We start from the raw sequence: 13,359 nt of genomic DNA, 5'->3' as shown, positions 1-13,359 counted from the left end.
ATTTAGGATCTCATCAATCAGCTTCTGTACAATGTCAGATCTCTAAATGTGTCTGTGTTATTATGTGTAGAATGCAGTGTACAAATGTTTGTAGCAGGATGCACAAAATACTGTAACTGAGCTCATGACTTATTATGATTCAGTCTATAGAAATACTAAATGACATTCACAGTTTGATGAAATGTAGTATGTGTCCATCTACTGTATCAGACAGAGCAGTCGCTCAGTGGTGCACTTATGGCAACACATACGTTTGTAGCATATCATCTCTGTCTCGTAAATCTGTGTGAACATTTTCTTTGGGCTCAACTGTGTAATATAGGTGGAAATAAAAAAAGTGAAATGTTTTGTTGTTGTAGGTGATGGTCCGGGTCATTTGTGATAAGTCAAGAGTGTGGCACCAAGATAAATAAAGACATTTTAGGAGATAATTTGTATTACTATTTTTAACTATTAATGTATCAGTCATGACAAAGACATAATAACTAATTGATTAATATGCCAGCTGTCATGTGTTGACAGAGCTCTTGATGATTACTGTTCCTATTGTTACTTGGGGGGGGGGGGGTACAGTAATTTGACTACACTTGTTTGTAAGTTCAATTGAAATCCAATTCACAGTTTTTTTCAGAAGCAAAACAAGTTACAACAACTAAATATTTTTGTTTCTTTGGACTTTTCTGCAGTTCAATATGCTAAATAAATCTTTTAATCATTAATTGTCTCAATGGTTGGGGTGGAGTCTGGTAGTGGGTCAAGGGGCGTTTGTTGATGTAATACACAAACTGCCCTGCAGGTGGCGGCGCCCCATTCAAACCCTTGCAACTACTAAATAGAACACAGAAGAAGAACAATAGAAATCCGTATGGGTGTGTGTGACGCCACCTCTTCCTCGTAACCTCCATCTTTCGCCCCAGCGCGTGCCCGTGTGGACGTTCGAGCAGGTTTGGGATGAAACGTGTTGATTTGTGCTCGTTGCTGCGCGGCCGGACCGGAGCTGTCGGACCGAACCGAGCCGTGACGCGCCGTGTTCGGTCTGTAGCCTCCCCCCCCCCCCCCCCCCCCCCCCTCCCCGTGTTGTCATGTCTGCAGCTGCTCACCACACTGACACTGACGGACACAGACTGACACAGACTGACAACTTGGAGCTAGTCTGAGCAGAGGTATAATTTCTTCCTCTGTTTTGAATACCTTCGCCTTGTTGATTAACCACGTTTTACTGGATTCTGTGGGAACTGGACTGGACTTCTGTCTGATGGGCTCGTGCTGTTGCTGCAGCTCACAGTCGACAGTTGCGAGCAGCTGCTGCAGCAGCAGCATGCCGCGTTGGTTTTAAGCAGCTTGAACAGAACATTTATTTGTTCCGACATTCATTTCGTTTTTATTGTGTAGGTTGAAAGAATGAATCAAGAAAAACTGGCAAAACTTCAAGCCCAGGTCCGGATAGGGGGAAAAGTGAGTCGCCAATACAGGAAGTGGTGTTTTGTTTTGATTGTAAAGGTGTCATCTGGCAACAACAAAAAAAGTTATATCTCTATTGTGTTTTTGTTGCTTTTGTTTTAAAGGTTTAAACGCTTAAATTCAAATTCATTGTTGGATGGTAGTCCTAATACACCTTGGCAAAACATCTGTGCCGCCGATTCATTAGATGAATACGACTGAAAATGTAAATTTATTGGAAAATAATGATAACTTTTGAATATTAGATATCTATAAGTTCAGCCTCGATAAAAGCAATGAGTTTCAACTGATTTTGAACGAAAACATATTGCGAATTCTTTTATTTTTTTCTCCAGGGATCTGCACGCAGGAAGAAGAAGGTGGTACACAGAACTGCAACAGCCGATGACAAGAAGCTACAGAGTTCACTTAAGAAATTGGCTGTCAACAATATAGCTGGAATCGAGGAGGTACATTTGCACGGATCTTCTGCTTTAAGTGACCCCTCAAACATGATGTCATTTCCCCCTTTTTAACGCGTTGACCTGACCGCTTTGCCATTTGCCCACTTGCACTCTGCGCGCGTACGAGCGACCTCGCGGATCAATAGCGCCACCGCATTCGGCCCTGCGGTTAAACCTCGCGCGCGCGCTTTGTCTCCCGAGGTGAACATGATCAAGGACGACGGAACCGTGATCCACTTCAACAACCCCAAAGTGCAGGCCTCGCTGTCCGCCAACACCTTCGCCATCACGGGCCACGCCGAGACCAAGCAGCTGACGGAGATGCTCCCCGGCATCCTCAGTCAGCTGGGCGCCGACAGCCTCAGCAGCCTGCGCAAACTCGCAGAACAGTTCCCTCGGCAAGGTGGGTGTGCCTCGACCTCTGACCTCCTGGCATAACTGTGAAAGAGGAGGAGGATTTATTTCGGGTGGTCACTGGGCGCAAGTGTGGTTTAGTACGGTGGCCGAGAAGGTTCAGACAAATACAAAAGCAACAACACAACCGCAAATGCCACAACGCAACACGAACGCCACAACACAAAATACAAAAGGCACATCACAACTGCAAATGCCACAACACAACACGAACGCCGCAACACGAAAATACAAAAGCCACATCACAACCGCAAATGCCACAACGCAACACGAACGCCGCAACGCAACGCGAAAGCGAAAACGGAAGTAGCTGCCCACGGGAGCGAGCGTATTTTGGAGGAACGGAGCTGGAGGATGGCAGATCGTTCAAGAAGTAAGTGAAACATGATTCCTTACTTTAACTGTAGCCGCAAGGAATCATGTTTCACTTACTTCTTAAACAATCTGGCATCTTCCAGCTCCGTTGTTACGTGCCTACTGGTTTTTGAACCTACTGGTTTGGCTACGCGTTTAGATGTTATTAAGAGAGTAATCCTACTTGGGCAATGTGCTAGAAAACCTGACAGAACTATGTATTTCACGCTACGCCACCAAAAAACAGTTGTCTTGGCTCACCCTGAACCAAAAGATGTTCTTGCCACTGACGATTTGCAATTTCATGATAAGTAGTGAAATCAGTAGCGGCATTTGACAGCTCGGTTGGCCGACGGCGTAGCGCCGCCGTCTTATAAAGTTTTGCTATTTTGCTCGACTGCGAGTTCGAATCCAGGTTGTGGCGATCTTTTAATAAACGTATGTTCTTTTATTTATTTCTTTATACGTAGCAGTGATGTAGTGCTCACTTATACAATCATAACCGCTGCATTGGATATGGGATACATTTTGAACATTTTCAGAAATATGTTTGCGACTGTGTGACGGATCAGGTGACCGAGGCAGACAACATCTGCCTCTGTCGGGGCAAAACAAACACGCACGCGTAGCCAAACCAGTAGGTTCAAAAACCCAGTCGGCACGTAACACCGGAGCTGGAGGATGCCAGATCGTTTAAGAAGTAAGTGAAACATGATTCCTTGCGGCTACAGTTAAAGTAAGGAATCATGTTTCACTTACTTCTTAAACGATCTGCCATCCTCCAGCTCCGTTCCTCCAAAATACGCTCGCTCCCGTGGGCGTTCCTCCAAAATACGCTCGCTCCCGTGGGCAGCTACTTCCGTTTTCGCTTTCGCGTTGCGTTGCGGCGTTCGTGTTGCGTTGTGGCATTTGCGGTTGTGATGTGGCTTTTGTATTTTCGTGTTGCGGCGTTCGTGTTGTGTTGTGGCGTTTGCGGTTGTGTTGTTGCTTTTGTATTTGTCTGAACCTTCTCGGCCACCGTAGTTTAGGGTTATAAGGGTGGTGTGCGGTGTGCTGTGGCCCGAAGCCGTTTAGATGTAAAGATTGTCCTATTTCTCGTGGAGAGGGTGGGAGCAGGTGTGGAAAGGCTGGAGGCTGGTTTAAACACACAGTAAGCAGTCAGTGAACAACTGTTAGCTAATCCTTCATGTGTTGCTCATTTGTTCCTCCTGAAGCCTTTCCATTTAAGTTGTTTTCTCAGCTTCAGCTCGTTCCCACTGAGGACAGAAATGTTTCAAAAGGAGTCACATTTTTGTAAAGTTCAAGAGGACAAAATGATGTCCTTTTAAAGCAAGGCAGTGTAGTTGTTGAGCAGAACTCACTCTGGAGTATTAGTGTATTTACTTGGGGACTGGTTTCAGCTGTGACAATTACATCTGCCTCTCTAGTGAGTATTTACAGCAGCAGAATGGAGCATTTGCTCCCATGTGCATTGCAATAAAGCAGCTTGTCCCCCAGTGTCAAGATGGCTCACTGACTTTGAATTGTTTAAAAAAACAACAATGGAGGTGTATGTCCCTGAGGTAAAAGGGTTGCATCAGTCTCTGGCCCCAGGGTAAATATTTGTTTGTAGAATAAATACATTTGTTTTTGCTCTTCCTTCCTGGCATTTGTTAATCAATTAAGAAAAAATGAAATTTAAACAAAATACAATCCATGTTTTTTCCTTTCTTATTTGGACATTTGATCTCAGCTCTCGACAGCAAGGCTCCAAAGGCAGAGGACATTGAAGAAGAGGACGATGATGTTCCAGGTGCGTGCGTATCTAAAGTCTAAAAGCAAATTTCTAAAAATTTGCATAATGCTGAGTCAGTTATTCATTCAAACGAAGATGATCTGCTTTGTATAAGTGGTATATCGCCTACTTTAATCCTCGGTTACAATAATTCACATTGATATCATTTTGTCGAGGTAACATTTTTTTTTCTTCAAATGCAATAATGCACAATGTGACATCGTTTCTGCAGATTTGGTGGAGAACTTCGATGAAGCGTCGAAGGACGAGGCAAACTGACACGCGCGGAGTCCGCCGGCGCACACATGCAGGGCCGGACCGCAGCCCAAGCACGGCGTTTTTAAACGTCTAGTCATGCCGACATATCAGACACTGAGCCCACCCCAACCAACCAGAGACTTTTCTATTTACCCAATGACCCGAGGATGTCGCAGTCAGACCGGCCGGTGCACTTAAAACACATAAAGATACTCCCTTCACGTCAAATCCCTCCACCAGTCACGGTCAGGGTGACAGTGGTCATTAGCTAGTCTTTTGATTACGAAACAAAATAAAGGTGATGAACATTTTTTTAGATGGTGCTGTGGTCATTGACAAGATTGTATAAATATCAGTGCTTAGAATCAAGATTTCTGGCATTAATAATAATATATATATATATATATATATATATATATATATATATATATATATATATATGTGTGTGTGTGTGTGATATGATGTCCTACAGTAGGACAGGGTATGCATGCAGCCCGGCTTTTCACATCTGGCATCTTGACTCATGTTGTCTTGGTGCAGGCGGCCAAACTGGGGAGGGACATTTCTGCACACCTCTTGAGTTTCTTCAAAGAGCCGCAGAGAGAGACACGGGGGAGGAGGAGGAGGGGGATGAGGAGGAGGAGGAGGAGGAGGGGGGGGGGGGGGGGGGGGGTGGGGGATCACAGCGAAGGGTTTGTGGAGGGGGCGAATTCATCCCATCACACCTCCGCTTGTGAGCAAGGCACAGCTGCTGCTGCTGCTGCTGCTGCTGCTGGGAAGCCGCGTGTAACGGGGGGAAAATGCTAAAGTTCTTCTCCGCGCGGGATGACGAGAATGAAAGCCTCCTGGGAGCAATAACCGAGGGTAAGAATCCACTCTTTACCCCCCGCACGCGCACACACACACACACACACACACACACCCGTCTACCGCTCTGCCCATTCATTTCCCCTGAGCGCTGCATGATGACACAGCGCGGCTCTTGTTTGTCACAGGTAAAAAAAAAAACGCTGATGCAGCATTTCTGCCGCGCGCGTATTCCGCATCATCCGGGACGCGTTCGCTCGGGGTGTGTGTGTGTGTGTGTGTGTGTGTGTGTGTGTGTGGGGGGGGGGGGGGGTGGTGGTGGTGGTTCTGATGTAACGAGGTGGGGGGGTGTTGGTGCCGAGTGTCGCATTGCCGCCGGCCTCGGTGCCCTGCGGGCGGAGTGAAACATTTGCGCGTGCGTTGAATGCGTCACCGTCCCGGGAAGCGACCGCTCCTGTCCGCCGGATCGGGAAACCTCCACCCGGCAGCCCGCAGCGGCGGCGGCACGGCACGCCTCCCTGTCATGTGGGTTTCTATTGAAGGCAGCTGCAATGCAGTTCATCTAGAACTCGACTAGAACCTATTCTACAGCCCATTCTATAGGCTCTGATTTCGGACTCTTCCTCCTAGCGATTCGTAAGGAATCGGTGGTAGCGACAGCTCGGTAAAACACCGGCTATGAACACGTGAACTCCCATGGGTGCGTTATGAGGGTTATTGCCTTACTACAATGTGTAGGTAAAGCGTTTAGAAACAGTAATTGTTTGTCATCAGAGAAGGTGTTTGTCTAGAATCATATGTTCTAGAATCAGATACTGATTGATGATATCACCCATCATCATCACTTTGTCTTTGGTCCATCACCGGAGACCAGTGGTAAATGAGCCAGTGGGACCAGTGAAGATTTCAAGGCAACATTAAAAAAAACAACAACAACAAAGTGTGTTGGTCCTCATCCTCGTCAATATTTGGGCGGTCAGTAAGAGCCACTATTGACCATTTGGTTCTCTGGGGGAAACCCGGCAGCTGTGTTGTATCATCGACAACTATATACACACACACAGCTGCGATTGGTTTTCACATTAATATTTCATTCACAACCACACCTCCTATTTCCAACCCTGTTCTGAGATCAGCTCAACCTCACACCTCTCAAGGGGCGACTGAGTGCTGATGCGGCCTCTCGCGGTGATTGAAAGCCGAGCGATGAGTTACATTATCACACGCTGTTAAATGGCCACTTAGCACATGCGAACATTTTCCACCTAAGTCGTTGTTAATCAGCAGTAAAACTTGATGTGTGTGTGTGTGCACCTGTGTGTGTGTGTGTGTTTCTCGACAGAAAGAGCGATGCGCGCGCTGAGTGTCGGTGGTAATCATGCTCTCCTTCGAACACACAGATGAAGGAGACAATCCGTCTCTCCGGGACACCAAGCACCACTGGCTGAACCGGCCCTGCGTGCTGGTGCTCAAAGATGGTGACGTGTCCAAACCGGGTTTGGGCTGCGGCCAAATAAGACCAGAATCCCCGTCTAAGGCCTCGTCTGATGCGCCCGTCGCAAACCGCTTTGGGCCATGTGAGGAGAAACCATCCCAGCATCCTGCCAAACTGACTCCACCCTCCCGGCTGGAGGAAGGCAGCTGCACCGTGACCGCCATCTCCATGTGGGGGGAGAGTTGTTTCAGGGAGTCTCCCAGCCCGCTGGTGCTGAGCCCCGCAGAGGCCGCCTGGCCGGAGGAGGAAGAGGAAGAGGAGGAGGAGGGTGAAGAAGAAGAAGAGGAGGAGGCTGCAAAGGAGCAGAAGAAGAAGCCCCAGGAGCTCCCCTCGAAGGAGGAGTCCGTGGTGGAGGAGAAGGAGCTGGAGGAGAGCCGGCTGGAGCAGCAAGAGCAGTCCTGCGGCTCAGAGGCGACGGGGCCGCCATCGGCTCCCTCGCGCGACCAGTCACATGACCGGTGGTCCAAGGAGCTCCAGGGCCAGTTCAATGCTCTCAGGTGTAACGGAGGAGACGAGGCCAGCAGCAAGGCCCGGGCAGCCGGCTGTGAGGGAGCCACGGGCGCCCGCGCAGCTCCTCCTCCGGACCCCGACAACGAGCTGAGCCCCGCCGGCATCCTGGCCAAGGACCGCGGCGCCGTCCTCGGCGAGGTGGCTCCCGTGTGGGTCCCTGATGCCCAGGCGCAGGTCTGCATGAAGTGCGGGGTCAAGTTCACGTTTACCAAGAGGAGGCATCACTGCCGCGCTTGTGGGAAGGTGAGGAGGAACGTTTGTGTGACAAAAAAAATGTGGTTCTCGATAACAAACAAAAAGACAAGACATGCAGTTGATGCGTGCACGTGCGCTTGGGTGTCGGCAGGTTTTTTGTGCGCTTTGCTCCAATCTGAAGTTCAGACTCACACATCTGGATGGCAAGGAGGGACGAGTTTGTGTCTCCTGTCATTCAACCCTGGACAAAAGTGAGCACAAATACGTTTATTTTGCTTAAAGTCCACAGCTTCCGAAGGAAACTCTGGCCCTCAGTAATCCTTCATCCTCTCTTCAGGGACACCCCCGAGGGGAAGAAGGAGGGTGTGGTTCGCAGACGACCTCCTCCCCAATAAGCAGTCGGAGTCCGCGCCGACCACGCCCGTCAGAGGGGTCTCGCCGCTGGTGAGACGAGCGCTCGGCGGGCCGGTTAGAAGTCCCGTGGGTTCCCCACAGATCCGGAGAGCCTTGCGGCCACGCGGGACGAGCGTCAACGTAAGTGTGTATCAACGCGTCTGCCGACCTGTTTGCTAGTCAGATGGGGGGGGGGGTTCTTTTTGTACGAGAACACGGGCTCAGTCCTGCGACCTCCCGCCCCCTCCAGGAGGCCTGTGGTCCGTACGGCTGGGGCACCGCGGCTTTAGTGAGCAGCTCTGCCAACCTCATCCCCCTGGAAGGCCTTCCTCCGATCCTCACCTCCACAGGAGTCAAAGGAGGTAAGACAGGCTCCATCCCATTAGAGTCAAAGATTGGGATCATTATATTACTTGGGGGGCGATGTATGTTTGTGGCGGCCCATATCCTGGTATTTTCTTACTAGCTTCTATTATTTTTTTGGATGGCGACTCATTTTGCCCAGGAGGCACAGAGAGGAGTGACGTGCAAACCAGTCAGCACGAGGCGAGATGCAGGTCACTCCGGTGTTGAGAGGTTGACGTGCGGAGAAGCAAAGTGAAACTCAAAATGAAGAGACAGCAGCTTTCTGCAGAACAATCCCGATGAGCACCCCAAGCTCCTCTCATTGAACACAGGAAAAGTAAATTCACTATAAATCGAATCTGGACATAATCTTACCTAAATGGTTACATGAGATAATATTTCGCATTGTTGCTAAAAAATATGTTCATCTAACGTAGCCATAAGAGGCAGAGAGCGCCCGGCTGACTGTATCCCTGCAGTGTCTCAGCACAGCTGGATCTCCCTGACTCCGCCCACCAGGCCCCTCGCGGCGAGGGTCATCACTTTGCTGTTAATAGGGGGGGGGGGGGGACCTGCCCTTCCAACTCAATTAGACCAGGGCTCAGACGATGGTTATTCTTCCCTGCACAGGTGTTCATCTTCAAATATGATCTTCAAAGTCACACTGTTTGCTTTTTTTTAAATTTACCGACAATGGATCAAAGTGGGCTAGAGCACCGGCTCAAAGCCAGCGCAGTAGAAGATCCGGCATGTGTTGCTCTTTGTCTCTGTCCTTCAGATTACACTGTGGAGGAGCAGCCGTCAGAGATGCTGCTCATCCAGGAGCTGGAGAGTGGCAGGCCCAAGCCCCTGGTGTTCGTCCTCAATGCCAACCTGCTCGCAATGGTTAAGCTGGTCAACTGTATGTCTCTTTTAATTCTTGTATTTTTTTTTTTTTACTCACCGTGCATAGAAAAAACGACACGCATATTTTGTTAAATTGAGGCCTGCTTTTTCCCATAAATAAACTGTCCATCCCTGACAGATGTTAACAGGAAGTGCTGGTGCGTGACGACGAAGGGAATGCACGCCGTGGGCCAGGTGGAGGTGGTGTTGTTGCTGCAGTGTTTGCCCGAAGAGAAAAGCTTCCCCAAAAACATCTTCAGCCACATCATCCAGCTGTACAGGGACGCCCTCACAGGTCACAGCCCCGCGCTCGTTAAAAAAAACGCTGACCTCCTGCACATTTCCAACGCGTGCATCGTAGTGATGTGTTGTATTCTCTCCCCCCCCCCCTCTGGTCCCGTGCAGGAAAGGTGGTGAAGCACCTGTCGCTGACCTTGTTCGACGGCAGCTTCCTGGGCAGCGAGGAGCACGCGGGCTTCCTGTACCTCCGCGCCACCCTGCAGTCCCTTCAAGGTCTGCCTCTGCCAAACCAGCCGTACCTCTTTGGCCTGCTGGTCCACAGAGCAGAGGTGGCCTGGGCCAAAGCCTTTCCCTTGCGCCTCGTGCTGCGATTGGGGGCCGAATACAGATGTAAGCGAGGTCCCAGTGCCTTCCCCCCCCCCCGCCCCCTCGCCAGAATGAAATGCCACATCTGTAAGGTTCCTCTTCAGTCAGCAGCTTGTTTCTTTCTGGTTCCAGTTTACCCGTGTCCTCTGTACAGCGTGCGCTTGAGGAAGCCCTTGTTTGGGGAAATCGGCCACACCATAATGCGACTGTTAGTGGTGAGTGGGACGTTTTCGTTTTCAAATCCACATTTTCCCAGGATTAGAGGTTTAAGATTGGCGTCGAAACTTTTGACCAAAACATTCCCTGTTCTTTCCCGCCACGCTCCAGGACTTTAGGAATTACCGCTACAGCCTACCGATGGTGCCGGGGCTCACCGTGGATCTGGAGGCTCAGAGGACCTGCATAAAGATCCCGACCACCGGGTATAACGAGGTGCGACTTTAGGCCTTGAAACGCCCTCAAAGGCTTAACCACGGTGTGTATCCACGCGTGCATTTTAATCAAGCGCCACCCTCCTCTCCTATTCAGCTAATGAAGGCGTTGAATAAGTCAAACGAGCACGTGCTGGCCATCGGGGCGTGCTTCAACGAGACGGCAGACTCCCACCTCATCTGCGTGCAAGGAGACGATGGCCAGTACCAGACCCAGGCCATCAGCATCCACAATCAGCCACGCAAAGGTGGGCCACTGCTGACGGTATCAGAGACCTGCGCTTAAATGTGTCATATCCAGGCAGTAGCGGGGGGGGGGGGGGGGAGCATTTATCGCATGCTGATGTGTGGGTTGCAAAGAGAGACCTGCATTCAGTGCAGGTTTTCACTAAACAACGCTCTAGTAGTATTTGCTGCACAATATCAACAAATGCAGTTTATTCCACATCCCGATGTACTCATTCGGCATTCGGATTATGTGGGACAGGAGAGTATGGAAATGTTAGAGATCCTTTTTCATGTTATTGAGCAGCAACTTCAAAATCCATTCTTTGATTTAAACAAGTGGATGAAATTGTATTACTTTATATTACGTATATAACATACAGAAATTCTTTTTTTTCATGAGCCCAAAAAGAGGTTCTCTCATGTAACACTAGATGGCACAACAGGCCAGTTTCTTCTTCTTCACCGAACGTGTCAGCGTCGGAGCCACAGAGTTTGTCTCAAGGCCTTTCTTCTCTTTTTGCGTTTGCAGTTACCGGATCATGCTTCTTTATATTCAGCAGCGCGCTGAAAGCGTCTGCAGGATACCTCGCCAAGTCCAGCATCGTGGAAGGTAGGAGGTCTGCTCAGAGGGGAGTCAGGTTCACCGTATTTTTATTATAAAAAAAAAAAAGAAGTCAAGTAGTGCATGTAAAACTCCTGCTTTCAGCCTGCTTTATTCAGAATGTGTGTGTATATGTGTGTGTCTGTGTACATTCTAACAGACCGTCTGTCCAAGCGTGCGTACATGTTGATTGCATGTGAGTGTACGTGTGTCCGTTTGTGTGTTCCTCCTGTATCGCTGTCCCCTCTCCCCAGACGGGCTGATGGTGCAGATCACCGTGGAAACCATGGCCGAGCTCCGCCGGTCGCTCCGGGACATGAAAGACTACTCGGTCACCTGCGGGCGGCTCGACCAATCGGACAGCCAGGAGCTCGTGTGTGTCCAGTGGGTGGAGGAGAAATGCTCGGTGAACAAGGGGTGAGCGCGTGTTTGATGTTCCTGTGGTTAAACGGTGCTTTTGTGCTCAGAGGGGTCAATGCGACGGAGTGCGCGGGCCTCTGAGACAATAACGTCTGCCATTTCCACTCATATACCCTGTGTGGTAAATGTGCGTCCTCCAGAGTCATGAGCCCCATCGACGGGAAATCCATGGAGTCCATCTGCAGCGCGAAGATGTTTCAGAAGTCAGAATACAAAGAAAACGGAAAGATCATCCGCTGGACAGAAGTATGAATATTTAACAACGTCAAGTGAAATTTCTTTGATTCAAGCTCCTTAAATGTGAATATATTTTCTCGTTTATTCATCCCACAATGACGGGAAACTGAATATCTGAGTTGTGGATAAAACCAAAAACCCCAGAGAGCTCAGGCTTTGAAAGACAAAAAAAACAACTAACTGCTTCACAGAGAAGAAAATAAACAGTTTAAATAGACAATAAAGAATCGCAAACTGCCCCCTCCCTCTCTATGTGCTGTGCAGGTGTTTTTCCTGCAGAGGGGGGGTCAGCCCAAAGGAGGGGCGAGTGACTCTGCTGAACACGACCGCCTGACGGAGCGGATCGCTCGGGCCTTCTGCCTGGCGCTGTGTCCTCACCTCAAGCTGCTCAAGGAGGACGGGATGGCCAAGCTGGGGCTGCGTGTCGCCTTTGAATCCCAAGAGGTCAGAAAGACTCTTTGGAATCATCACACTCGTCAAAAGTAAAGATAATAGCTGCCCAAATGACAACTAATTGCATGGGTTTTTTGGGGGGGATTCCAGGTGGGATTTGTGGCTGGGAGCAACGGGCTTCCCCTCCCGGCTCAGTACCTGAACGCCCTGGACAGCGTGCTGATCCCGGTCATACACAGCAGGGGGCGCAAGAGGGGCGACGAGCCCATCGTGATGGAGTTCATCTTTTACATCCTGGAGAACATCACTTAAGACACACAAGACACACACACACACAATCCACTAATTTCATTTTTTTTTTTTTTTAACCCCGACCACAACTCCGCCCCGTGGCACTTCTCATCAGTGCTGCCGACGGTTTTCAGGGCAATAAAAGCATTCGAAAAAAAGGGGCGAGCCGGACCACATCCGAGGTCTGCATCCATCTCATCCACTCCCCAGTAGAGAGAAGTGCTTAGTGTTTTGTTTGTTTTTCCCTCATCTCACCCTGCAGCAGACAATCTGGGTACGCATGAAGCCTAGGATGGGTCCTCAGATCCCTGTACACTGTACAGTAGTAGCTTCTTCATAGCTTGACATCGTCCAGGTCACAACGTCCAATGCCGGCCACCCGCCCCCCCCCCCCCCCCCCCCCCGGATGGAGGATTCCTTTAGCCCCACAGTCTGAAAGCAAAGAGGAAAGGACCCTAAAGAACAGTCAAATCTGCAGCAATCTGCAGCACACCGAGTGAATGCCTAGAAGACGTTTTCATACTGGTTGTATTTTACTTGATTGCTCATGAAATGTAACGTTTGGCCTGGAATTAAACTTGCAACAGTTACTGTGACCGCCAGTTCCTCACGGACGCACTCACTCAACTACTTCGATGTCACGTGGGGGAAATAATGTCCAAAATGTTTCTCCACTAGATTAGTTCAAACCACCACGTTGCAGATGAAGAGGGTACAGGTCGTGAATGCGCTCTTTCACTTTGGTAAGGCCACGCTTTAGAGAGAAAATAATATGATAAAAGGGGTACGTTTAACTTGAACACCATCAATGTGTAATA

At 49.4% G+C, this 13,359-nt stretch overlaps 2 protein-coding genes across 7 annotated transcripts; both read left to right on the top strand.

Annotated features, from left to right (window-relative positions):
• The first annotated feature begins 826 nt into the window (after positions 1–826).
• btf3l4 (basic transcription factor 3-like 4) lies at positions 827–5,020 on the top strand. Of its 4 annotated transcripts, none has more exons than XM_037470618.2 (6): positions 827–944; positions 1,393–1,455; positions 1,797–1,910; positions 2,106–2,307; positions 4,405–4,464; positions 4,679–5,020. In XM_037470618.2, the coding sequence occupies exons 2-6, from the start codon at positions 1,402–1,404 to the stop codon at positions 4,723–4,725; spliced, it is 477 nt and encodes a 158-aa protein (XP_037326515.1). In that variant the 5' UTR covers positions 827–944; positions 1,393–1,401; the 3' UTR covers positions 4,726–5,020. The 4 variants fall into 4 exon arrangements, with proteins under 4 accessions (XP_037326515.1, XP_037326516.1, XP_037326518.1 ...); XM_037470619.2 differs by having other exon boundaries at positions 837–1,034; XM_037470620.2 differs by lacking the exon at positions 827–944 and adding an exon at positions 1,139–1,163.
• Positions 5,021–5,384: 364 nt separating this feature from the next.
• Positions 5,385–13,131, top strand: zfyve9b (zinc finger, FYVE domain containing 9b). 3 transcript variants are annotated; one of them, XM_037469373.2, is made up of 17 exons: positions 5,385–5,568; positions 6,912–7,759; positions 7,863–7,962; positions 8,049–8,245; positions 8,355–8,466; positions 9,228–9,350; positions 9,474–9,629; positions 9,740–9,964; positions 10,073–10,155; positions 10,268–10,372; positions 10,469–10,619; positions 11,129–11,209; positions 11,361–11,375; positions 11,455–11,617; positions 11,761–11,866; positions 12,122–12,301; positions 12,401–13,131. In XM_037469373.2, exons 1-17 carry the CDS (start codon positions 5,505–5,507, stop codon positions 12,560–12,562), a joined length of 2,871 nt encoding a protein of 956 aa, XP_037325270.2. In that variant the 5' UTR covers positions 5,385–5,504; the 3' UTR covers positions 12,563–13,131. The 3 variants fall into 3 exon arrangements, with proteins under 3 accessions (XP_037325270.2, XP_037325271.2, XP_037325272.2); XM_037469375.2 differs by having other exon boundaries at positions 5,461–5,568; positions 6,854–7,759; XM_037469374.2 differs by lacking the exon at positions 11,361–11,375.
• The last annotated feature ends 228 nt before the right edge of the window (positions 13,132–13,359 follow it).

This window comes from Pungitius pungitius, chromosome 7 (assembly GCF_949316345.1).
Source record: "Pungitius pungitius chromosome 7, fPunPun2.1, whole genome shotgun sequence".
NCBI lineage: Eukaryota > Metazoa > Chordata > Actinopteri > Perciformes > Gasterosteidae > Pungitius > Pungitius pungitius.
The sequence above is the reverse complement of the archived record's forward strand: the minus strand, read 5'-3'. Positions and strand labels throughout refer to the sequence as shown.